The sequence below is a fragment of the Mustela putorius genome, unplaced genomic scaffold, assembly GCF_011764305.1.
Source record: "Mustela putorius furo isolate JIRA1106 unplaced genomic scaffold, ASM1176430v1.1 tig00000145_pilon_pilon_pilon, whole genome shotgun sequence".
Lineage (NCBI taxonomy): Eukaryota > Metazoa > Chordata > Mammalia > Carnivora > Mustelidae > Mustela > Mustela putorius.
Window position 1 is genome coordinate 24,833,794 of NW_025421294.1, and position 26,730 is coordinate 24,860,523.

At 44.0% G+C, this 26,730-nt stretch overlaps 1 protein-coding gene across 1 annotated transcript in view; it reads left to right on the forward strand.

Annotated features, from left to right (window-relative positions):
• Positions 1 to 26,730, forward strand: part of TRPC7 (transient receptor potential cation channel subfamily C member 7) — a 173,561-nt gene that overhangs the window by 92,797 nt on the left and 54,034 nt on the right. Inside the window, exon 4 of the mRNA XM_045075655.1 lies at positions 24,583 to 24,747. Within this exon, the coding sequence (XP_044931590.1) occupies positions 24,583 to 24,747 (165 nt within the window). The remainder of the gene's footprint in view (positions 1 to 24,582; positions 24,748 to 26,730) is intronic.

Consider the following 26,730-nt stretch of genomic DNA (forward strand, 5'->3'; position numbering starts at 1 on the left):
ACTCCCCAACCCAATACTACATTACATATTAATTATCTTGATTTTAAATTAAAAACAAAAGACTAAACCAAGATTTTTCAACTTCAGTACTACTGACATATTTAGTCAATATTTTGCTGGGGGCACCATCCTGTGCCTTATAGGATAGTTGTTAGCACCATCTCTGGCCTCTATCCACAAGATGCCAGTAGTACTCTCCTCCCATGCTGTATCAACCAAAAATGTCTCCAGATATTCTCTATTGCCCCTGGGGGAAGAGTGGGGACACAAGCATCCTGTGTTGGGAATCTCTGGGATAGTTTTCAGAATCTAGGCCATAACCCCTTACCTATAAACCCTAAGGGCAGGGATTATAGTTCTCAAGGATGTATCCCATCTCTCTAGACCAAATTCAAGGTTAGATCTCTCTAAAACTAAATTCTGAAACTTAGCTTCATGGTGAAGCTACTTGAGAGCTTTATTAGAGAACACCAATGTTGGTGCCCCACCCGGAGAGTTTCTAATCCAATTCTTCTGTGTGGGAGCCCAGGGAAGGTATCTTTTAAAGGCTCTCATGATTCTAGCTTTTGGAAAGACTGAGCTCCTGGAAGGTGGGACCCATCCTCATCCATTTTGGTCTCTGAAGACAGAAAACAGTACTCACCCTGCACATTACATGTACATACAGGGTATTACTCCCTGCTGAGCAAATGAATAGACAGGCAAAAAGTGCAAAGTCATGGGCTTTAATCCTTCTCCACTAACTATAATTCCCCTTGTGATTATAAATGCTCATAACAGAATTCAACTGCTATTCCATGCTGGCCTCAAAGTAAGAGGCCACCACCCCCATTTTTTTCTATTGCTGACCTGGCTCACTCTAGAGTTGGAACTCTGCAAGAGAACTCTTACTATCTTAAAAAACCCTAACACTGGTTCTGGCCTGGTAGTCTTAGTGATGGAGCAGAGAGATGGGTGGCTGCCAGGACACCCTGGACAGTCAGAGAGAGAACCTGCAGCCCAAAAGGTAGCTCAGATCACTGACTGTTTCACAGTGAATCTCAGGATTGCTCCCTCCTCTTACTAGCCAGAGTTGATGGCCTGCCCCCACCCCCTGCCAGGCTCAGTTTTAAGAGGAAAAAACAGAGTATGTGATACCTCCTCTCTGCCCTTCGTCAGGCCTGCTGTCAATCATCTGACACAACTTCCTCTAAAGAGCAGATACCATTATGCTTTTGCAAAAGGGATTTCAGATCCTCAAAGCATGGGCTGTCACAACAGGATAGAAAGCTACTGCCTTTTGGTTATTTTGCTGCCTTTTGTTCAGCTCTTTCACTATATAAATATTTGCACAAAAGGATAATCTTTTAAAGCATTTTCTTCTTCTTGGTTATCATGTTTCCTAGGCTACCTGGCCTTAGCTTTTCTGACTATCCTGATATTCATCATGTGCTGAATTTGTTAAAATAGTCTGAGTGTGATTATTATTATGTCCAGATTTGGAGGTTAACAAGAAGAGAGGAATCAGAGGAGCATTCAAGGGAGAAACATAAATCCCCAATGCCTCCAAGAAACAGATGCAAATCAGATGCATTTACTAGCCTGAAGTGGAAAGAACAGCAAGAGCCATTTTCAAATTGTCACTTTTATCCCAGAGTCAAACAGATCTTAGAAATTATAGTTCCCCCAAGGACCTGTGACTAACTCTAGTAATTACGCTAAAGACCAACTCTCATTATTTCTGTACTAAATGCTCATATATGGATTCAGAGTCTTAATGAGCATTTGATCTTTTATATATTCCTTCCATTATGTACCATAATGCATTATTCTTTTATTAACATTCATCTGCCTAAGGTCACTTGCAAATTCCTTGATGGAAGGGGAGTTTTGTAAGTATAATTATGGATGAAAATCTTGGCCAAATAGAGATCGTTTCACTTAAATAATCCAAGCCATAGTCAAATTGTACCTAAAAGACTGGAGTAGCCTCCAACTGGTCTTCTTCCTCTGGTCTCTCTCTCTCTCTCCTCTTCCTGCACACAAACCACACAAGCAAACGAAAGTTACAGAATTTTTAAAGTAATCAGATCATGTTATGCTCCATTCACATCTTCCATCTAAAAGTGAACAAGACAGGTGCAGCCCCTGCCCCAAGGGAACTCACAGTCTAATAATTAGCACTACGAGAAGCAGAGCCTGTGATAAGTGTTCTTGTGTAAGTGAGTGACCTCAGAAGAATCCTGCCATGAAGGGGCAGAAGTTGGTGAAGATGCTAAGAAGTGGCTTCAGTGAACCCTAACTTCAGCCACATCTCGTGGGGGAGCTCTGGAGTGTGAGTTGCACTACATTCATGCCCCATATTGAAGACAGGGGCATCTGTATCAGTAAGTCATTACTTGCAGGCTCTCCCCAAGGGGGACATAACCTCCCAGGCATTTCTGGGCAAAGCAGCTCCCATTGGTGGAGGTAAAATTCTGAAGGATGTATCAGTGAGCTCTAAACAACCAACATACCCAGAAGCTGAGGTTGTGTATGCCTAACTCATAAAGGGATCTAGGCAGGCCACCAACAACATCCTCTTGCCCGTAAAGTGCTTAAAATCCAAACTACTAACCATGGCCTACAAGATGATGCATGGCCTGGCCTTTCTCTCTAAATTCACCTTGCACCAAGCTCACTCCTGCTCACTGATCTCCAACTACACTGCTTGGTTCCTGTCCCTTCAACATTCCACACTAGTTTCCAACCCAGAGAACTTATGGATCCCTCTCCCTCAAATATTTGCTGGCCAGATCTTCCTCATTGTTCAAAACTCAGATATAATTATAACAATTATCTCCTTCTCAGAGTGACCCTCCTGATCATCCTATATGAATGTGGTCACCATGTTGCTCCCTCCCTCACTGGCTACTCTCCATCCCAGTACCCTCTTTTATAGTAAATGTCTGTTTACTTATTTACTGTTTATTTCCTCCAACACACTAGACTTAGCAGAAGCAGCTCACCACTGTATCCCTAGCCTAGAGCAGACCCAAGCAAACAATAGATTCTCAAAATTATTTACTCATTAAATGACTGAATAAATTAATGAAACATGCCTGAGTTTTCTCCCAGCTTCATTTTTTCTGAAATACAATAAAATCACATGTTGTGGATGAAATGCATTCCTAAAAACTAAGGGTTCTCTTGACTATCAAATGATATAAATAGTAAAGTAGCCCACAATGCGCTACTGGATATCAGTCATTATTTGTCTCATTCTTGAACTCTTGTAACTATTTGCACTGAGTCTGTGGAAAAAGATCATTACCGAAAGCCTTCTTTTATTAAAAGAGAAAGAAAGAAAGAAAAAAAGAAAGAAAGAAAGATCACTTAAATATAAAATACCACTGTTTGACTGACAAAGTTAGTAATATTTTGGTCTCCAAAACTGAATCCTGAAGAAACTGTCAATTTTTTACTTTAAAAAAACTCATTTGATATATCATTTGACTATGTGCTTGCTTCCCTTCTGATAGGTATTAGCTCTTTCTGAACAGGCAGAATTACAAGTTGAAGAAGAAGGAGACAAATCATGTGACACCTATTATCAGCTGAATCTGTGGACATTAGAAAGTAAGACCCAGTCCCTGCCATCAGGAGCGTACATCCTAAAGGGCTACAGAGACCTGTATCTAGTCCTTTGACCAAAAGGAAGGAAAGATTAGCTCAGGCAAAAATGATGTGGGAAGCCTGTAAGGAAGAAGAGGAGGTAGCTTCTGAGTCAGACTGTAAAAGATATGTCAGAGCTCAAAATAAAAGGGGAATGAAGATCTTCCAGACAAGGAAATTGGGGGAAAGCACAAAGGTATGACAATGTTTGGAGAACTGCAGATGGTCAGGGTGAGGGCATCTGGGAAGGGAGGAGGCTAGGGAGGACGGGGCAAAATGGGGGTGGGGCTGGGGACCAGGAGCCTGGGGTTGTAGGGCCAGATGCACTAGGCTATAGATATGTGCTGAAACATACAGGCTTCATTCCATAATGGAAATGGAATCCATGATGCTGTCTTCACAGTTTCTCTCTATACTCTTATTACACAAACAGCCTAACAATAGGAAAAATTTTAAAAAGGAAAAGAATAATCTCCAATCATATGTTCATATGTCGGTTGTTTCCATTTGCTTACATTCCTCCAATTATTTCCCATACGGAGACTTGTATTTACATACTTGCAGCTATGTGGTAAATAATTCTGTGGTGTGATTCACCTAGCATTAGGTGAATCACCTCTGTGATTCACCTAGCATTCTGTTTTGTCAATAATTATTATTTTTATGCCAGGATTCATGTATCACCAGTTATAGATCATTTGCTGATAATAGACCACTACCCCAAGAAAACAGTGTTCTATGAGGGTGGGGGACACACGTGGATACATATTCTATTGTAATTGGTTATTATAAGCATTGCACATATATGCACAACCATATAACACAGTTGTTAAAGCCTTCTTCCTGAAATAAATGAATCCTTCCCAGAAAATCAAAGAATGCACGTTTCTGCTAAAAACCAGGTCTTTCAACATGATGTGAATCATGCTGAATCTTTTCTGAGTGGAGTAGTGGTTCAAATCATGAGCCCTGGGGTGAGACAGCCTGGAGTCACTTTAGGCAAATCCCTTAACCTTGTTTTTCCTTCATCTCTTAAAGTGGGGGCAATAATACTTGCTTATAAAGTCCTGGGACATAGTAAGTACTTGATAAATGTGGGTGACGAGCACATTACAAATGCTACCTTCCAGGAATTATTCTGACCCGTAGCAGGTAGTAGTTAAGGGACTGGCTACATATTAACTGGTTGGCATCATAAATGTTCAGTGAATGTTGGCTCCTAACATTACTTTTTCTAAGCCATGTGAAATCTGACCCAGCATCTCCTACCCAGGCTGCCGGGAAATCCTATCTCAGTCACTCTGGGGCATCCTCATCTGTCCCACCACAGTCCTGAAAACTCACCCATGTACCCAAAGGAGAGCTCTTGGCCTGTTCACTTCTCCTTGGGGACACCTGCTGCCCCTAGTATACACTGATCACCATCTGTGCAAGCTGTAGCTCCATCTAATTCATTCAACAGTGTGGTTTTGAACCATACTGTTTGGTGGTTTTAGCACTTTCTCTGTCCCAAATAGTGTAACAGGTATTGGGAATACGATAAAACAAAACACACAAGATTGCCTTCCCTCAAGGAGCTTCCAATGAAGCAGAATCTGTGAACCAGGCTACTGCTGGGATCCTCCCCTTCCACAAAGAAGCCCCTTGGCATTGGGTCGATCCCCCCAGTATTTTAGAATGACCCCTATCTGGTGGTCCTTCTACCTCTGGGGCAGAGTTCAAATGCAGTCTGATGTTTACACCCCACAGGAAACTCATAGAGGCCACTTCCTTCTTCTCATCTCAGGAAGCATCTCTCCAGTACCAAGTACCCTCCTCCAGCCCCTCCCCTTCACTGGGCCTTGATCCCCCAAAAAAGCCACCATGTGGCCTTTGGAACCATTGCAAAAACCCTAAGAAATTGTGTACTTCCTCCTGAGCCAGGACTACCTCGCTCACAGAACCCTCCTGTCCTCCTCCTCAGAAGGTAGAAGACAAAAAACCACTCATTCTGCCGGGATGACCCTTCAGCTGGGAAAACATGATGGGCTCATCTTCAGGGCAGGTTATTCAGACATCTAGCAATGCAGAGAGGATCAAGGCAGGGGCATCTAAAGCTCAGTGGGCAGGAGGTGGCATCTGGGCTACAGAGCTGTCAGAAGGAAGGAAGACACAGAATGGACTCTTGGGTCTGATGAGCAAAGGAAATTAACATGATTTTGAGAGAGCAATTGCAGCAGAGTTCAGGGGCCAGATTTCAGATAGACCAATGGCAGGAGGGTAGGTCAAGAATGCAGGTGACCGTCAGCTGTGATTAGGAGGGACACTTCTTCCTCTGTGAAGAATAGAGGAATAGCATCCCAGCAGAGAAGAGGTGAAAGCTGTGGAGGGAGCTCCTGCCCAACTACCCCAGGGAAAATGAGGCAAGACAGAGTACTGGGGCCTGAAAGTGAATAGACACGTGCAATTTATCTTCTGGTGCACAGAACTTACTGGCTCAAAAAAAACAACAAATCATTTTATCTGGTTATAATTCTGTGGATCAGGAAATCTGGCATGGCTCAAGGGAGAAGTTCTTATGGCCACAGTGCCATCATCTGGAGTCATTTGCTCAGTTGTATTCAATTGGTGGTTATGTTGCAATGGAAGACTCCAGAAGGCTTCATTTAAATGTCTGACACCCAAATGCCCTTTTATACAGTCTTGGCTGATTGGTTGGTTTGTCTCTCTCTCTTACCCTCTTCTTCTCTTTCTGTCTCTCTCCCCATCCCCCTGCCCCACCCCACGGGCTATGTGGCACTCCCTAACAGTACAGTGATCTTAGGGAACTGGTCTCTTACAAGACAGTTGCCTTTAAAGACGGAGCTTCCCCTGGAGTGAGGGGAGATGCTGAAGATCTCCAAGGTCCATTCTTGGAAAGTTCTGTGGCTCACTTCTGCCACATTCTACTGATCCAAACAGATCACTGAGAACTAGCTCAACCCCAGCAGCAGTATTCACATTGCTGAATATGTGAGATGGAAGATATTGCTGCCACCATCTTTAAAAATGTCTTATTATACCCCAGGTGGAAAAAAGAGTTAGAGTTCCTATTTGTGGGGGGTACATGGTAGTTAAGGAGATGAGCTGGAAGATTCGTTCATTCACTAACTCAACAAATATTGAGAGCCTACTATGTACTGGACCCTGTTCTGAGTATTATGGATACAATGCAATAAAAAAAATTCCTTTGCCCTAGGGAGCTGATATTCTAGGGCAGTAACAGACAATAAATGTATAGTATAAATTCTGGCGGCTGCTAAGTGATATAAAGCTAAATAAAGCCAGGTGAGAGAGAAGGGACTGTTTGGTAGGCAGAGAGAAGACTTCTATTTTGACCAGGGCAGTCAAGTGAAGCCTTAGTATGTTTCAGGAAGGGTAAGGAGACTAGTGGAGCTTCATCACGCTGAGAAAAAAGGAGAGTGTCAGGTTGGTAGTACTCAAGAACCAGATTATCAAAAATCTCAGAGACATGGGAAGAAATGTTCTTTTTCTCTATCCATAGCGGGTAGTCATTGATCTGGCCTCTTGTCCAGAGGAAAGTGGCTCAGTTCTCAGCAGAAACCCAGTTTCACTGGCCCCTTCTCTGTTCTTGGGGAGTTGAGGAGAGGGGAGATTAGAGAATCCACCATCATTCTCGTGCCCTCTGACTCATCCTTGGGTCACCAGGCTTCTCCTCAGGATTCTCAGAGCTTGGGGTACTGTCTTTACTATATGTTTGACATTATAGCAAGTAGAATCTATCAAATTTGGCCCAGAAAAAAATATTTAAAAAATTCTGTGAAGCTCCAGATGGCTTTATAAATTAAATTAAACTCACAACTGGCCCAGAAACTTTCCCCATTATAATTACATTATTGATCATTAACATTTAAAGGAGCTGCAAACAGAACCCTGGATATCACAATAAATTATCATTGTCTGCTGGGCAGGTTCCATGAATCAGGTACCTCTGGAGCCTTTTGAGACTGTCTGATGCTGTAATTTCAATGATATTGTTCTGCTCTTTGGTAAGTGGGAGTGCAGCAGAGGGAGAAGCAGGGACAAGTGTGTGTGCACATACAATCTACATCATGGGCCTCTGGCCCATAAATCTACAAAAAAAAAGAAAGACTGTTACAACTCTTGCTAGCTCCTAAGGCATCCTGTTCCTCTGAGGCATGCTTAGTCTCCATCTTAGGGTGATGCTAGACTCCTGAGGGGCTCCTATCTTCCATTGCTCCCCAAAGGACATCCTACCTCATGAATGGCCAATCTATTAACACTGCATATTTCCCAGTGTTTAGGGCGTGATAAATCTGCACATTTCCCTGACATACCAGGCTCTGAATAACAATAACAATCTATTAAGTGCTTAATCTGTGCCCTTCACCATACCAAGTGTTTTGATTGCGCTCAAGTCACGGCACTTTCAATATCGTCATTCCCCATTGTCCAGTGAAAAGATCTGATTGAGAGGCAGAGTCAAGATTTAAAACAGGATCTATCTGATTCCAAAATCTTTGCAACTCCTTCTCTTTAGCATGACCTTCCTGACTCTCTTGACAGCCTGCTAATAGGCTATGCAGCTCAACTCAAGAAACCTTCCTCCTTAGGAAGCCTTCCCTCACTGTCCCTCCACGTCCCTTCTTGGGATGGGTGCTTCTTCTCTGCTCTTTCATGGCATCCTGATCTAACACCTGCGATAGCATTGACTGAGCTACAATGAATTTGCCTGCTGACCTGTCTCCCTGACTAGACTTTGAGGGTCATGAAAGCCAGAACACTATTTTTAACTTCTGTGTTCCTGGTATCTGGCTCAGTGGGTATTTTCCGGATGGATGGATGAATGATGGCTGGCCAGCTGGATGGATGGATGGACAGAAAGACAGATGTAAATATATGCATACACAGATGTGACCTTAAGCATACCACAATCATTTATAAGACTCAGTTTCTACTTCTGAAGAATATGAACATTCTGAAAGAAGGAAAAAATGTGACAGCCATGGGCTGATTAAAAACCAGCACTCAAAGTAAGAACAAAATTAACCCATCAAGAACTTTTATATATATACTTATATATATAAACTTTTATATATATATATATATAAACTTCTGTGTATATAAAATATAGAAGTTCTTGTGTATATATATATATATATATATATATATATATATATACACAAGAACCTTTATATATATGTGTGTGTGTCCTGGGGGTTGACCCCTGAATGACAAGGAGGATTACTGCCTCTTCAAATTCTAAACAGAGTGTCAAGAGGACCTTTGCATTGGTTGCTGAATATTCATACCCATCATTTGACATGTAAGAGTGACATCCGCAGTTACCTGCATGACCAGAACATGCCTTTGCCAGAAATAAACACTGCATGTTTCTCAGTGTTTAGGGCGTGATAAATCTGCACATTTCCCAGAGAAGTGAAAGGAGCAACTGGGAGCCTGGGTGACAGAGAAGGCACCGATACTACGAGAAAAAGAAAGCAACCTGTACTAAGTAGCTGGCTAAGGTATGTGCCAGGATCTCTGTCAAGTAACAATGTCCCTTAAGGTATTAGATGACAGAAATGGGAAATATGAAATCGAGAATTAGGAAACATCCCTTAAAAGTTGCCTGTGTGCTAGTAATTCTAGAGAATTATGGTAGTTACTGGGGAGGGTGTATTCATCATAGATACCCGCTATTGTTTGCATAAGGCCCAGAAGTCCGTGAGAAGGAACTTGAACACTGTCTACACTAGGGTTAACTTTGTTGACCAGGCTGGTGCTGGAACGAAGAAGAGCAGGAAATAAGGTTATTGTTATGGAAAGACAGAGAGAAAAACTCCCAGAAGTAAGGATATGTCTGGCCAAAACCTGAACATAGGGGTGAGCTGGAGTTCTGAGTTCAGTATGAGGCAGTCCTCAGACCCTCCCTGACCTCCCCACAAGCCAAGCTGAGCTAGCTGTATGTAGGGAACTGAGAGTACTGGCTCAGGATCTCACACCTCTGCTTTTGGGAGGCTAACTCATGTAGTCAAATAGAGGTAAAATGAGTAAGATAAGTAATCCTCCACTTGGAGTCCTCAAAGCAGAATTACACAGAGAAACTGTGGAACAATGGAAGGCACTAATTCACCCTGGGCATCAGTTCCAGTGAGAGGAGTGCCCTGCAGAAAAGATGGTCATGAGAAGGTACAGGCATTTCTGGGGTAGACAGATGGAGATGTGGAGATAGGCATGATGGTGAGCAAGGGGTCCTGTGTGCTGAGAAAGTGGATGGCCCACACACCGGAGAGGCATTCAAGGTCCTGAAGAATTCAGCACCCACTACCATGTGGGAGCCCAAGAGACTAGCAGCAGAGCTGTGGGGAAAAAGCCCTTAAGAGCAGAGAAGAGGGCAGAGGACTAGACACACTCCACAGAGACATGGAGCAGCCCAGAAGGCTTCAATGCAAGCAGAAGGGCAGAAGAGGGAGCGGATGGTAGGACAGCCAGCACAGGGTACAGAAACGCACCAGGAAGTGTGCCTGTGCATTGGCTCAGCCACCTGGGGACATTTCAGAAGACATTTAGTATCTGAATCAAGGAGAGGGGGAGGCCATCATAAGAAAATTCTTGCCAATCAGCCTGAAAGGGCCTTGAAACATCAGGATTTGGGAATTCACAAGCTCCCCCAAGACAAAGGCCTTGACCACCTTGCATACTGCTGTATTCTCTGTGCCTGAGGTGCTTGGCACCTGCAGCAATCAGCATTTACTATCTGTCTGGTGGGGAGATAGATGGATATGTGTCTACCCGTGGGACTGTCTGTGCTCATCAGCTGACAAGGCCCACAACATTCGGGTCACTTACCTGGTAGTATTTCAATGTTCAGGTCTCATACCCAGATACTGGTAATAGTCACATTTTATAAGTGTTGAAAACTCAGAAGTTAACATTTTAGAAAGTTTGAATTTTAAAAGAAACTAAATCCTGAGTATATTTTAAGTGTAAACTGTATATACGAATAAAAGCATCAAGTAAAAATAAAACATGGGCAAAATATACATTAAACATACATGAGCATTATAATATAAATTCATAAAAGATGAAGTCAACTTTAAAGTGTGATTTTAAAATAATTACATTAAGCGGGGCACCTGGGTGGCTCAGTCAGTTAAACTTTCAACTCTTGATTTCTGCTCAAGTCATGATTTCAGCTCAAGTCGTGATCTCAGGGTCGTGAGGTTGAGCCCCACATTGGGCTCCACACTGGGTGTTAAGCCTGCTTAAGAGTCTGTCTCCCTCTGTACCCCACCCAACTCTAATGCAAGCATGCGCCCTCTCTCTCAAAAAACAAAAATATATAATAATAATTCCATAAAGATAAAATGTGAAGTATGATTTTAAAAAGGAAAGCATCACCAGAAAGCATATCTATACATCATTGCTGAATTATATGCATCCACACTTCTCTGAAACTCAAACTTGAAAGATTTGGTATCGTCAAGTCATAAGTCAACTCCAGATAACTCCCTCTGATTCATTCATCTGCAACTGGCTTAATATTTTAGTAGATAATTTGATAAAAAGCATTTTGAAAAATGTATGACCACCAGACTCTACCACCTACCACTAGTTCCATCAACCTAGGACTAGAATTTTTGCTTTGGTTAAAAGCTGTGTTTTCTTTTTTTTTAAAGGTTTTATTTATTTATTTGACAGAGAGAGAAAGAGATCACAAGTAAGCAGAGAGGCAGGCAGAGAGTAAAAGGGAAGCAGGCTCCCTGCTGAGCAGAGAGCACGCAGAGCTTGATCCCAGGACCCTGAGATCATGACCGGAGCTGAAGGCAGAGGCTTAACCCACTGCCCCACCCAGGCAACCCTAAAAGCTGTGTTTTCTATTTCAACAAAGAATGTCTAGTCTTTGTCTTCCTTTATTTAATTAAATATAGACGCAAATTTCCTGTATCAGTATCAGTACCTTTAAATATATGTTCTCCTTGTTGATAAAGTCTTTGAACTAGAGTATGAATCATTTTTGCAAAAAAAAAAAAAAGTTAAATCAAATTTCTTCCTCTTACCATGAAATCTGTAGATGAATATTCTGTAAGTGAGCATAACTTTAACTCATTAAAAAAATCAATGCTTGATAAAACTCTTTGGACAGGATTTAACATAGAGATAGTTTATATTTCTGACTTTTATTACAGAAGTAAAATATTGCACCAGTAAAAAAACAAAAAAACAAACAAACAAAAAACAGTAATTCTGGCACTTAAAAATTGAACTGTATTTCCTGAACCTTGAAAATTCCTTTGAGTTATATATGATTATGGTCATTTTATAGATGGAGAAACTGAGAACTGAGAAGGTGAGCCTCTCTGTCCCTCACTCGTCAGTGGTAGAGCAAAGACTGGCATCAGATGGGCTGACCCAAAACCTGTGCACGTTCCATGACCCCCTGAATCTCTGTACCCAAGGGACAGCAAAGGCCCCAGGAAAGGTCTGCAGAGTTAGGGATTCAACTTGGGAACACTATTCAGTCAGAACTCGGGCTCAGAAAATTATCTGAAACTACAGCTCTTCTAATAAGATGTCAGTGACAGGTGGGACTTGGCAAGAGACCCAAGATACTAATGAGGTCCTCTGCAAAGTGGTTTTTCGACTGGAGTCTGTACTTTTCAAGGGTATAAATCTGGATTTAGGTATCCTTCACATTAACCTAGTTCTTGGCCAACTGGTGACCAGGCAGGGAGACACTGCTGAATCAGCCGCTGCTCCTGTGTGTAGGCAAGAGAGAGCACCCAGGATTTTATCTTCTGTGTGATGACTTACTCCTTTTAGGAAGATAAAGTTGTCGAGGAAACTGGCTTCGAGCCTTTCCCTTGTGTATTCTGGATTTTTATCTCCACTGGGAGTTGGCTGGCCCACTGACACCAGCAGAGAAAGATGAGAGCTCTAACAGCATCTTAAATCACAAGGCCCCTGGGGCCTCTGTGGGCTTGGAAAAATCACCATGCTCCCTCACGCTTTGGCACGCCTGCCTCATCAAAAATCTACCTTGTGGAAAGATAGGAGAACAGTACAAAACACCGTCTTTGGAGTCAGACTGGCCTGGCTTCAAGTCAAGATCATGTCACAGTCACCGTTGTTGCTACGGCCAAGTTACTGAATTTCTGTGTCTCATGCTTCCGTACTTAAAATAAGAATGTAACAGTAGGCATCTATCTCAAGGAAGTGAAGGGAGGGTTAAATAATATGGTGACTGTTAAGGACAAAGCCTGAAACAGAACAGATGCTCAGTAGACATCAACTGTTCTTTATTAAAATAATTATTATTATTTTGTGACTATTTCTTAGTTGGTGCCAGCTTACAGCGGTAATAGCATACCCAGAAATTAAACAATCCTCATCTGATCCAGAAGATAAGCCTCAAACCCTGCTTTAGTCTCATGTTTCAATCCTCTCCTGTGCAAGAAAACAGAAGCCTGGTTTAGTCCGCATCATCTCTCCCTGTTTGCCTTCTAGCAAAGATGTGAAGACAGTTAAATGTTCATCAGACCCTGAGTGATACAGAATTTGTTATATTTAGAAATTATGCTGAAATGATGAGTCACAGAGAAAATCATGGAGCAAACCTCACAGGCTCCAGAAGAGCATGCAATTTATCACTCAACAGATGTTACTATTATGAGCACCTATTGTGTGTAAAACTTAAGGTTGCACATCCTTGGGGATCCTTGGGGGTCCATATCTGGGCTCTCTACTCTGTTCCACTGGTCTATGTGTCTGTTTTTATGCCAGTACCATGCCATCTTGGTGATCACAGCTTTGTAGTAAAGCTTGAAATCAGGTAACGTGATGCCCCCAGTTTTAAGCTCCTTCAAAGAGCTTAAAAACAGCAGGAGAGAGAACATGTTAACACAATACAATAGCTCTTCACAACTTGACCCTTCAGCCATCACTGCCAAGTGAATGGGCCACAGAACAAGACCCAGGGGAGTCCAAAACCCCCTCAGGGGGCTGAGGGACTTGATAGGACACGGAAGTGGAAATCTGGATCCCAAAGGCTGATTAGGAAGTGAATCACATCTTCCTTATCTTTGGGGTAAATACCCAGAAGTGCAATTGCAGGGTCATAGGGAAGTTCTATTTTTAATTTCTTGAGGAATCTCCACACTGTTCTCCAAAGAGGCTGTACCAACTTGCATTCCCACCAACAGTGGAGCATCTTAAATCACAAGGCCAACTTGGGAATGCAAGTTGGTACAACTTCTCCACATCCTCTCCAACACATGTTGTTTCCTGTTTTGTTAATTTTGGCCATTCTAACTAGTATAAGGTGATATCTCAATGTGGTTTTAATTTGAATCTCCCTGAGGGCTAGTGATGATGAACATTTTTTCATGTGTCTGATAGCCATTTGTATGTCTTCATTGGAGAAGTGTCTGTTCATATCTTCTGCCCATTTTTTGATATGTTTGCCTGTTTCGTGTGTGTTGAGTTTGAGGGGTTCATTATAGACCCTGGATATCAACCTTTTGTCTGTACTGTCATTTGCAAATATCTTCTCCCATTCCGTGGGTTGCCTCTTTGTTTTCTTGAGTGTTCCCTTTGCTGTACAGAAGCTTTTGATTTTCATGAAGTCCCAAAAGTTTATTTTAGCTTTTGTTTCCTTTGCCTTTGGAGTCATATCTTGAAAGAAGTTGCTGTGGCTGGTATCGAAGAGATTACTGCCTATGTTCTCCTCTAGGATTCTGATGGATTCCTGTCTCACGTTGAGGTCTTTTATCCATTTTGAGTTTATCTTTGTGTATGGTGTAAGAGAATGGCCGAGTTTCATTCTTCTACATATAGCTTTCCAGTTTTCCCAGCACCATTTATTGAGAGACTGTCTTTTTTTCCATTGTATATTTTTTCCTGTTTTGTCGAAGATTATTTGCCCATAGAGTTGAGGGTCCATATCTGGGCTCTCTACTCTGTTCCACTGGTCTATGTGTCTGTTTTTATGCCAGTACCATGCCATCTTGGTGATCACAGCTTTGTAGTAAAGCTTGAAATCAGGTAACGTGATGCCCCCAGTTTTATTTTTGTTTTTCAACATTTCCTTAGCGATTCAAGGTCTCTTCTGATTCCATACAAATTTTTGGATTATTTGCTCCAGCTCTTTGAAGAAAACCAGTGGAATTTTGATCGGAATGGCATTGAAAGTATAGCTTGCTCTAGACAGTATAGACATTTTAACAATGTTTATTCTTCCGATCCAAGAGCATGGAATGGTCTTCCATCTTTTTGTGACTTCTTCAATTTCTTTCATGAGTGTTCTGTAGTTCCTCGAGTACAGATCCTTTACCTTTTTGGTTAGGTTTATTCCCAGGTATCTTGTGGTTCTTGGTGCTATAGTAAATGGAATCAATTCTCTAATTTCTCTTTCTGTGTTTTCATTGTTAGTGTATAAGAAAGCCACTGATTTCTGTACATTGACTTTGTATCCTGCCACGTTACTGAATTGCTGTATGAGTTCTAGTAGTTTGGGGGTGGAGTCTTTTGGGTTTTCCATATAAAGAATCATGTCATCTGTGAATAGAGAGTTTGACTTCTTCATTGCCAATTTGGATACCTTTTATTTCTCTTTGTTGTCTGATTGTGTTGCTAGGACTTCTAATACTATGTTGAACAAGAGTGGTGAGAGTGGACATCCTTGTCATGTTCTTGATCTCAACAGGAAGGCTGTCAGCTTTTTCCCATTGAAGATGATATTTGCTGTGGGTCTTTCAGAGATAGATTTTATGAAGTTCAGGAATGTTCCCTCTATCCCTATATTTTGAAGTGTTTTAATCAGGAACGGATGCTGGATTTTGTCAAATGCTTTTTCTGCATCAATTGAGAGGACCATGTGGTTCTTCTCTCTTCTCATATTAATTTATTGTATCACATTGATTGATTTGCAAATGTTGAACCATCCTTGTAGCCCAGGGATGAATCCCACCTGATCATGGTGGATAATCTTTTTAATGTGCTGGAATCACAGAGGAGCAGGATGAACACAGGTGGGTAGGCTACACAGGCCATGTTTGGGAACAGTGTGTAGAGCAGCTTGGCTGGAGAGGGAGGCTCAAGAAGACAATCCAAGAAGGTCTGCTAGGCACTGCTTCCATTTCTCCTGGGGTTTCAGGCTAGGGCATAACCCTAATTAGGGAGGCCAGAGTCCCCACCCGGGTTTGGAGTGCAGCGTCTGGCACGGTGAGAGCAGAGGCAGTCATCTGGAGCCCACAGTGGGACTCTGACCGTGAGTGTGAAGTCAGATTGGAAACCCAGTGACTTTTAGTCACCACCTGCGGGCTCGGTGCTGTGGGAGGACTCCTGGTGGGCACCGGCAAATCATGCACTTAGCACTGGCCTCCAGAAGGGCGGCCAAGGCCCTTGGCCTTGTACCTGCACTCGGGAAAAAGCTCACGCACAGCTCTGGGAAAGTCCAGCACCATTTGCTCAGGTTTCTGCCCCTACAGACTAAAGCACAGGCTGTTCCTGAACAGAAGTCTCCATGAGAAAACTATTCTGCCCCTAGTAAGAGATAGGCTGCTAAGTCTCAGGCACAGTGCTCAGAGTGCTCAGAGTTCAGAGTATTCACCATTTATGTCATTCTAGTTGGTCTATAAAATTGGAGGACTGCTTATTTTGAGGCAGGGGAGAGTTTTTTACGTCCTGCTACCCCTAGAAAACTGGACCAGAGAACAATGAAGCAAGCTATTCAACTGAACAGATGATAACATATCTTCATGGGAGGGAAGAACCTTCAGAAGTAGCCATCTCCTTTTGCAGCACGGTGGACTTGCAGGATGGCTTGGGGAGGAGCTGGCTGCCTGGCGGGACACCTGGCTGTAGGAATAAGGAAGAAGCATGCCAGGGCTGGTTGAGCTTGTGGGAGCACAGTGGAGGAGGAGGAAGGGGGCCCAGAATCGAGTGCGAGACATCTGTACAGGCATCCAAATGGATTTTCCCAGATGTGAGGGGGAGGACTGAAAGACACTCGAGTAGCCAAAAAAAGGAGCATTTTCCAAGTGGTACTGCAAAAAGGTAAGGACAGGGAGGCAGCGTGGCGAAGCGATGCATATGAAACAAAGAAGCATAAATCCCCTTTACCTGAGCTCCCATACCAATCTCCCTCATTGGCTTATTTCCCAGGTAGCTCCCCTCCAGATGATGGTATGAATTTTTCCCTGATAAGGTCTTAAAACGCCCAGCTTGACTGCCTTTGGTAATGAAGCAAGTTGTTATTGTCATTGTTTTCCTGTCTCCTGGCACTTGTACAGTGAAAACAAATTCACTCAAGACATGAATTCGGTCATTTAACTGCCTTGAAGAACAAGGAAACTTTCAGCCTTTTGTACCTATGTGCGCCTTCCAGATGTGGTGACATAGCTAGATGTGCTGAGAATCTGCCAAATGACAAGGACAATGAGTAAGGAAGGCCACTCTGGTCTTGTAGATGGTTCCCGATTTGCAGTCTGAACCCAACTTCTAGCTGTGCCATTTACTCATGCTAATGGCACCGCCTCTGTACCCATTAACTGACTACCACGCTAAAGGTCCATGGGAGGCATCCAGGAGGAGTTTTCTCTCTGGTAGAGGATCATCCAGGCATATCACTATGACAAAAGGGAGAGACCAAGAATTGGAGGAGAGGAGAGGAAGAGAGATTCTCACTAGGTGGGCTTTCAGGAAAGAGAGAGTGAGCTGAACAAAACCTGGACAATGGTGATGAGAGGGAAAGCACACCAGGGAGCAGAGACACCTTGAGCAAAGGCTCAATGAGGGTCAAGCTTGGGGCAGGCTCTGGAATAATGCTGCCAGAGTCAGGCCAGAGCCTAGGAATGCAAAGGAAAAGAGCTGGAGTCAAGTTGGAACAGCAGCTAGAAGTCAGGCTTGAAACTCACCCCCGACTCTCCTTTCCATTGCTCTCCTCTTCTCTGCTTCTCTTTTCTTCCTTTAATTCTCTTTTACTTGCTTCCTTTCTCCCCAATTAAAATCCCCCCCCCATCTATGCCTCCTCCATGGCTCCATCCATCCCAAACAGTGCGAATGGAGCAGACGGGGGACTAGCACAGAACTTCTACTGCTCTGAAGAAGTCAGTCAGAGATCAACTGGCTGAAAAACTATACGCACATCTCTGGGGCACATATGCAATCTGGAGGCTCACAGAGATGCCCTTCCACTCAGCAGATAGAATGAGACAGTGACCTGACCTAGAATAGATGCAGGAGATGTCCCCCAGCAGAGGCAATACAAGGAAATGGTTAAGAATGTTGACTCTGGAGTCAGACGTGAACAGTGATAGTACCATCAGCTTTATAATGAGCATAACAATTTCTACCTCACTGTGTTAAAAGGATTCAAGGAGAAAATGTTTGTAATGTGCTTACCACAAAGCCCAATCCCTATGAGTGCTCAATAAATGTTAGCTTTTTATTGTTTTATTTATGACAGAGAACTAAGACCAGAAAGAACTAAAGTTCAAGCTGACCAGATCCAGAGCATTCCAGAAGGAGCTTAGTGCACTACATAGACCTCAGGCTTTGGAGTCAGAAAGACCCAAGTTGGAACCAGTTTCTAGCAGTGGTACTGTGGGCAACTTGAGGTGACTCAGCCTCTGCTCCCTTACCTGCAAGATGGGGAGGAAAGCACATCTTTATTGGTATACAAGGATGTGTAAACATCCATTCTTTGGAGGGTTACTGTGAAGATTATAGCTAACAAAACTAAAATTCCTTCATATAGTAGGTCCTTGATAATTAATAGCAAGAAACACTCAAGCCATGACTTCCAAATTTTTTACTTTGGTGCCGCTGCTGACAGGCTCCTTGAAATAGGTATAATTTTTTGGATCCCCCATCCAGAGTTCCAAGCCCCACATCTTTCTTTTCTCACTCCTACCACCATCCACAGAACTATCTTGGATTACCCTCTTATGGTGGCCACGAGGGAGCACCAAGGCTAAATAAACAGGTCCCATGAGCATGGTGACAATGTTGGTTCCATACCAGAACGCTCCACTGATTTAAAACTTAATACAACAATGGCAATTTCTGCTTTTTTCCATTACAGTCGAGCATACTAAATTCTTCAGGAATTTTTGAATCTAAAAACACCATGGCTACTCAGTCCTCTGCTGATGGCATAAACTCAGCAAGGAAAAGAGCCAAGAGAACTACTCAGACATCCCTGGGGTAGGGGGGTGGGGAGTAGAAGTAGTAATAAAAACATCACCAGCAGTAATACCTTTTATTTTTTTAAAGATTTTATTTATTTATTTATTTATTTATTTGACAGAGAGAGAGAGGGAGATCACAAGTAGGCAGAGTCAGGCAGAGAGAGTGGGAAGCAGGCTCCCTGCTGAGCAGAGAGCCTGATGCAGGGCTCAATCCCAGGACCCTGAGATCATGACCTGAGCCCAAAGGCAAAGGCTTATTAACTGACTGAGCCACCCAAGTGCCCCTAGTAATACCTTTAATACTGAGTGCCAGGCCATGTTTGGGGCACTCAACACCTCTCTTGGACTACGAAACTAGGAGCCAAGAAGTGGCTTGCCCAAAGTCACACAGCTAGGAAATGGCAGATCTGGGATTTGAACCTGCCTGGGCCAGCCTCAGAGCCTGTGAATGCAACCGATCTGCTAACTGCTGGCACAGAGAAAAGCAAGCTGAAAGTCATCAATGGAGACAAAGCCAACTAGCTGTGCCAGAGCTGTGGGGCTCTCACTATTGGGTCTCACAGAGAAAGGCCACCAAGCACACCCACTTGTGGGATGATCGTTCAGTGTTATCCACTCACCCGTCAGGGAAGGCCTACTCCAGACCCAGCTGGGTATGTTACTCCATGTTCTGGAAGTGGAACAGGGCCACAGGTTTTTCAGAACCACAGGGCCGAGAGCTCTAGGTGGACAAGGAGTGCAAGCTCTCTCTGTACTTCCAGTGCTAGCCACAGTTCCCAGTGAGAGAGAGCACCAAGGACAAGTTTGCAAAGTGAATGAACAAACAAATGACCCACCAGTCAATGACTGACACTTCAATTTCTCTTCTTCCCTCCTCAACTTCCCAGACTTGAGAGCTTTCCCTAGACAGAATGGGAAAGAAAAACATTAGCACCACTGAACCCAATCCCACGAGATGCTCCAAACAAGAAATGGCACCACAGAATTATTCTAATTTCCATGGATGGTCCACACTAAGAAAAGCCACTTGGTGACTATAGCTTGAGACAGTGTCTTTCTCCCTTTGTGTACATAGACAGTTTCCAGGGAAAACAGGTTTCTATAAGCAAATGCCAGTGTTGAGCTAAGTGGAAAATCTTGAACACAGTCATATCGGCCATCCCTGGGCCCTCTGATGGTTTATCTGTATAAAAGAAAGTCCTTTTATCTATAGGCATTGGATTTTATAAATTTTGTTCTAGCTAAGTTACTCTTCAGCTTATCAAACTATGCATTCCCACATCTCATCACTCTATAAATGAGACTTGGTGTCCGAGGGAAAAACCTGTGCTTAAAGGATATGGAAATCACACAGTCTCAAAGCCTCTGAGCTCAAATGTAGTCCCCTGTTCCTCCCTGTGAAAAGTGCAAAATGCAGGAAAAGCTTTTAAGGCAGTAGAGAGAAGGGGCACTAAGGCAGTAGAGAGGAGGGAGTGAGTGCCTTAGAGATGGAGAGCTCTACAACTGGTAGATGGGTATCAGGGTGCAGAATACACTTGATAGTGACCCTATCTACCCAGCAGAGACCAGCCCATTTGGAGCTAATTGCATGGACAAATCAAGCTGCGCTTTCAGTGGAGGATGGGACAGGAGGGACTGGCTAGAGAGGGAGTGGCCTCACCCATGTGAGAGGACATGGCTCTTTGCAGAGATACCAACACTTCAAGAATCTGTCTGCTCACACCAGGTGCAGACAAGAATAAAGAGGAGAGTGAGGGAGAGCTGTAGAGAGTAGGAGAAAGGAAGAGAGAAACAGAGGAAGAGGGACAGAGAAAATGGGCAAGGAAAGCAGAGTCATGGGCTTACTTTTATTTATTGCATACTAATACAGCGCTTACTATTTACCAGGTACTATTCTAAGCACTTTACATATACTAACTTACTTAACCCTAATGATTATCTTCATTTCCAGAAGAGGGACGCTAAGGCAATGACTTGAGAGCATAGGGCCAGCAAGCGGAAAGACCAGGACTTGAACCCAGGAAGCCAGGTACCAGTCCATGCCCTTACCCAACCTACATGAGGAAAGTCTTCGACCCTCTTGTAATGGGCCTCTTGGTCCAAGGGCGCAAGCATGCCATGAGACAGCCCTAAAAATAGTTAGTTTAGTTAGTTAAGGAATGTTTGGATCTCTTAAACAACTATGTACTCTTACAACATGAGCTATTTCCTTGTGAGTGAATATAAAGCAGGGAGACAGTAAAGGGAATGGTTCTCCTTTGGGCTACAAAAGGAAAAGTACAGCCCATAGATCAAATAAAAGCAGAATAACAGCCAAGACTAAGCCAATATGCCAGCACTGTAGTCTCACTATGTCACCAGGGCTAGAAGGAACAAGACGCTTAAGAGATCTTAACAGAAAATTAGCTTTGGGTATAATTTGTTATATGAACCATGAATGCTGGTCAAATGAGCCACTAGGATAACTGGCATGAGATGGACTCAAAAACCGGCAGCCACATGATTGCTAGTCCCTCCTGACTCTAGGTTCCTGTTTTCCAGCCATCTCCTTGTCCATGGTAGGGATACTGGCTCAGAGCTGCAGCTTTACTTGCCTCACCTTCCCTCTCCTGCCCCAGTTCTCTGCCCAGTCCACCAGGTGGCTGGATTTATTTTTTTCTACACATGTCTGATCGTGGACGTGGCTAAAATGATTTTCTCTGAAGAGGCCACTCAGCTTCACATAAACCCAACATAACAGATTCTCAGGCCCAGGCCATCAGCAACTCCCTGCTATGAAGAGTGGGAATCACACTGCTGAGAAAACTGAGGTGTTCTCATCAGTTCTTCCTGTGAAGAACCTCCATAAAAAGTGTACCACACTCAGACCATGATGGTTTGGGGTGAGAGTGGCCTGGGCAAAGCCCCTGGTGTCATCCGTCCTCTTGTGAGCCAGATGCCACAGAAAGCAAACTCAGGACAACACTGATTTACTGTGTTCCCATTCTAGTCTAGCTGTGGGCTTTTCTTTCGCTCATTCCTTTCTGACCCTACTTCTGAAAATCCTTCCCCTGTTCACCTCCTCACCCCCCTCCTCACCCTGCAGGAATTGTTCCTGTCTTTGTTCCCTAGCTGCGTGTCCTTTTGGTTAGACTGTTGTGTCCTGATGGCATCCTCGTGGTGCTCTCGTCTTCCTGCGATTACAGATGATATCTCTGTGCTTCAAAAGCACAGTGGAAAAACTCCTTTGCTACACACTGAATTTCCAAAGCCTACCATGAGGATAGAAAAGTGCCCATATAAAGATAAATAATCTGAGTTTCAGCTGTTAGTTGCTGCCAGCTTTCTGGGATCCATACACTATAAAGTCTGTCTGTAAATTAATATCGTGTTTGAAGCTGGGTTGTTTTATTATGGGGGAAGAACTACAGCTATAAAAATTAACACATGTCTAATCAGAAGAAGACTCAAGAGAGCCCCCTTGTTTTAGTTGTGACCACTGCCTTCCTCTGAGGTAGAGAAGAGAGAGAGGAAATGGCCCCCATTGTGTTCTGCCTCAGCATTTCTTCCCTTCCAGCCCCCTGCTGAATCTATTGTGCCGACTTATCTGTAGGAGACAGGAGTAAAAGCTTAGGCGGACTCTCTCCCAGGATACAGAGAGACCAATGGAGGGGCTCAGCCCTGGAGTCCTTCCAGAGCAGCTACAGCATAAGGAGCCACAGTGTGAGCCAAATGGTCTTGTGCTAGTTCAGGAGCAGACGTCCCCCCTTCTAATCAGACTGTGAGTTTCTCCAGAGCAGATCCCTTCAGCACCCAGAGAAGGCTGGCTGTCAAAAACCAAAACTGACTATCTCCCTTTCCTATACCCCATCCCTCTGATGGGCCTCGGCTCCCAGAAAGCTGGCCATTACTAAAACACCCACATGGGTTTCTGTAGCTTGCTCTACTCTGCTGTGAGTCAAAAAGGGCACAGCAAATCCTGTCACCTGCTGGCCTGGCGAGTCTCACCCTAGGCTGAGGAGGATCCACAGCACTCATCTTAGAAGGAAAGACCACAGTGCTTGCTATGGGTCCAATAATACTACCAAAAAGGCTTCATTGTCACAAATGTCTGAGGACTGGTATCATCAGGGGTTGCCGCGTGGCCACATAAAACTTTGATAGTGTCTTCACACATGACCTGGCTGCTGCCTTGAGTTCCCAGAAACTGGAAATAAGAACATGCTACAGTTTGCACTGAGAATGTTTTAAAACGTGTTTTAAAAATATTGTTTTACACTATTCTTATAATGAAAAGGAAATGGTTTTACATTTCCTCATAATCATTGCTCATGTCCCCTTAATGCCACTGCACATGTCCCCACAATACCAATGAGGCAAATGGGATGACAATTGGCATATTATGCTCCAGGGTAATCAGAGGAAAAGTCCCTATGAAGAATGCCCAGCGTGTCTGCTCCAGTCCGTGGATGCAGGGCCATCTTGAGCAGGGCCGAAGAGCAGGGCTACCAAAAACATTCAATGGCTTCCTCCCGTCTCAGGGGGAAAATAGAGTTTGAGTAAAAATGTCAACTTCATTCTCATAAATTTTACTTAAATATTGCCTAATACCTGTTTCCACTAACCAAGACTCAAAATCAACTAAACACGTGGCCAAATGACAGCAAATATCTGCAGGGAAAGGCTGTTCGGCTGCAGCAGCCCAAGCCAACTTGCCGGACAGAGCAGAACAAGGAAGACTCCCTGCATGAAGAGAAGTGTGTCTCATGTACCACGTACCACGTACCACGTCTGCGGAGTGGAGCCAGGCCCCAGGGAGGGCACATGCTATCTGAGACTCTTTCCTGCCCAATATCATTCTTCTTTCTTTTTACCTGGCTCGTTTTGCCACTTAGTCCACAGAGGAACATGGCCGCCCACCTCTCCCAAGATCACTTGTTAACTCCTGGTAAATAAAGAAACTGCCTCTGTCCATCAGTCTCAAAGGCCCAGGTGAGGGGACTGATAGGCCAGTTTAAGTCAGGGTTCTCTGCCCAGCCCCATAAAGGATATCCAGAACGGGTGAGGTCACGCAATACCAAACGGCCAGCCGAGGTCTGTCTTGTAACCGAGACATCAGGACAGCGCAGTCTGAAGGGAGGAAGGCAGCAGGGAGAAGCTGCCACACGAGGGCCACGGCGTGTCAGTGCTCTAGCAGGCCACAGGAAGTTCTATGCACCCAAGCCGACCCCACAGAAGCCCAGTGGGGAAATACTCAGTTTTAACGTGCCCTCTAGAAACACTGCAAGCCCTTTCCTTAGCCGGTACAGGAAAAGAGAGAGAAACACTTCTACAAACTCACTTAATCCTAAAGACAACAGGCTGTTTCACGAACGAGACCGAAGCTCACAGTAGTTGCGTATGTGGCCCAAGGTCACATGGCTAGGAAACAGAGGAGCAAATTTCAAACCCAAGTGGGACTCCAGAACCCCATTCCTGCTCCACTCATGACTCGTGCTGCCTCGAAACTGAACTCTGCCCAAGATAAGTGCCAAGCACTGATGCAGCCAGTCCTGGGAGGCCTCTGAGCACAGTGCCACCACACCCAGCGTCCTCAGGCCAGAAGGGTCCCCCCCTGCCCCCCCAGGGACCTAAGCGCTGCTCTGCCCTAGCATCAGGCCATGCCCCAGGTAAAACAGCGCGGCCCCTAGCTACTTAGAGGTCCTCTACTGTTCAAGTGCTACCAATGCCATTTTCCTGTTTGCGTTTTGTTTTTGTTTTTGTTTTGTTTTTACAGTTCGTTGCTCATCCTAACTGTCAGCAGCAATTGCTTACCATGTGGTATGAAAATCTCTCAGGCTTACGTCAACAGTCTATCGCTGTGAAATTCCTGGCTGTCTTTGGAGTCTCCCTAGGCCTCCCTTTTCTCGCCATAGCCTATTGGATTGCTCCGTGCAGCAAGGTACAGACTGCTTAAGGTGCATGTCGTCTGCAGTGACTGCTTCTCTCTCCTTAGCATGACCTGGAGACCACTGGCTCAGAGCAATGGCTGAGCATTTCCCGTGTCCAGAGAAAAGAGTTTTGAGATACTTAGCAAAAGTAGGAAACCACACAGACCTGCTTTTTTCCATTATTTCTCTAAGACAGAGAGAAGTGATAATCTGGGACATTTAAGATACATGAGGCATAATCTGATCAGTAAAGGAAGAGAGAGGAAATACGGGCACTTTTGCTCCTCTAATTATGTCATATCCTAGACATGCCCTCTACACTCACAGTAATCACCACAATAATGATCACAGGAATAGGCGACATTATTGAGCACTTTCTTTTGGCTAACCCCTTTTCATGGAAGATCTGATTTCACTCCCCCAATTACATTAGGACACATATACTTTATGAAGTAGGTTCAGAAAAGAGAAATAGCTAATAGACTGAGAGTCAAATGCAGCTCACGCTGGGCTCTGCAGCCCCATCTCCACATCGTCCCAGTTTCCCTGGCTTCCTTGATTAGGCTCTGGCCCACATGGGCAGCTAATTGGGTCGCAAGAAGGAAAAGACAAAGGAAAGAGAGGGAGAGCTGGAAAGGCGCAGAGCTGGGCTCTTTTCTCACAGGGAAGGGGAGTGTCTGTTGCCTGCTGGTAACAGAGGGAACGGAACTCTCCCCACTTCCCACTCCACCATCCCTACAGCCCAGCCCACAATTCTGTGGCCACAGAAAGCCACAGCACTCTCTCCAGCTTCAGGCAAGAGTTAGCAACTACAGGACAAAAACATGGAGAAATGATTCCACAGGGAATCTGATCAGCTAATGTGGTTAACAAAAATAGAACCTCTTGCCAACTCCACTAAGAGGGAACTCATGCCAGGATGATGGGCCCAAGACCTGAGGGCTGCTGACGAGGCCACCTTACCAGATACGCAGTGAATTCACTGCCTTCAAGTAAGATGTGTACCATAGAGACAGATTAGGACTCAGACTCCTTCTGTAAAATGGGTCTTAAAAAGTCCTCAAACTGAGTATTTGTGGTGTTCAACTTTACATCTACTGAAGATTTTGTTTCTTTGACAGTCTGCCATGCCATGGATTTCTAAATCAGAATTCCCCAAATGATACACATGTAAATGATGGCAATTTTTTCTGTCTTTCATTATGAGCTGAAGAAAGTACAGTGAGTAAAACAAGCCTAACCAGATTTAAAGCTGGGTTAGAGCAGGTCATTGGTTCTAGGCACAGGTTTTCACACTAGAATTACATCCTTGACTTCATCCAAAGTCTCAATGGATAGGGACACTCACCTCCATACTCTAGGAGCCCCAAACTACTTTTAGGACAGTCACTCATTAAAATAATAACCACTTGGTAGAGAAAACAATGACAATCCTCACTTTTGTTTTTAAAAACCAAATGTGACAGCTACCAGAAAAGTGGGACTAGCCAATACCAGCAAATTGGTTTACCTCCACCTGCCTGGTCGCCTAGGGAAATATTCAGGAAGAAATGTTATTCCAGTTGTTGACTAAATTTTTTCATATTTTCAGTAGGTCTAAGAAGAATCATCTTGGCCACTATCATGCAGATGTGATGGCACCCCCCCCCCAAAAATTGCATGGGAGGGGGAGGGAGGACTTTCTTGGGGTCCAGTAAATTCAAGAGACTGATGCCACCATGAAACATAGGGGTTACACTGACAGTTGTCTTTTAGAACATTCTGGAAGAAATGTTTCAAGAAAATTTAGCCCAATGGCTGAGACTTCCTCTCCTCTGTTCAGATAGATGTCTTTTGACATTTGGTGCTCGCGGAGCTCCCAGTAAGACTAAAAAAAGAGCACTACAGATAAATATGGGGTGGCCATTAAGCCACTTGTGCCTTCTGGGTACTTTCTAGGCTGCAAGTCTGAGTTCAACACATTGGAGGGTGTGTCCACATTGGAATGACAAGTC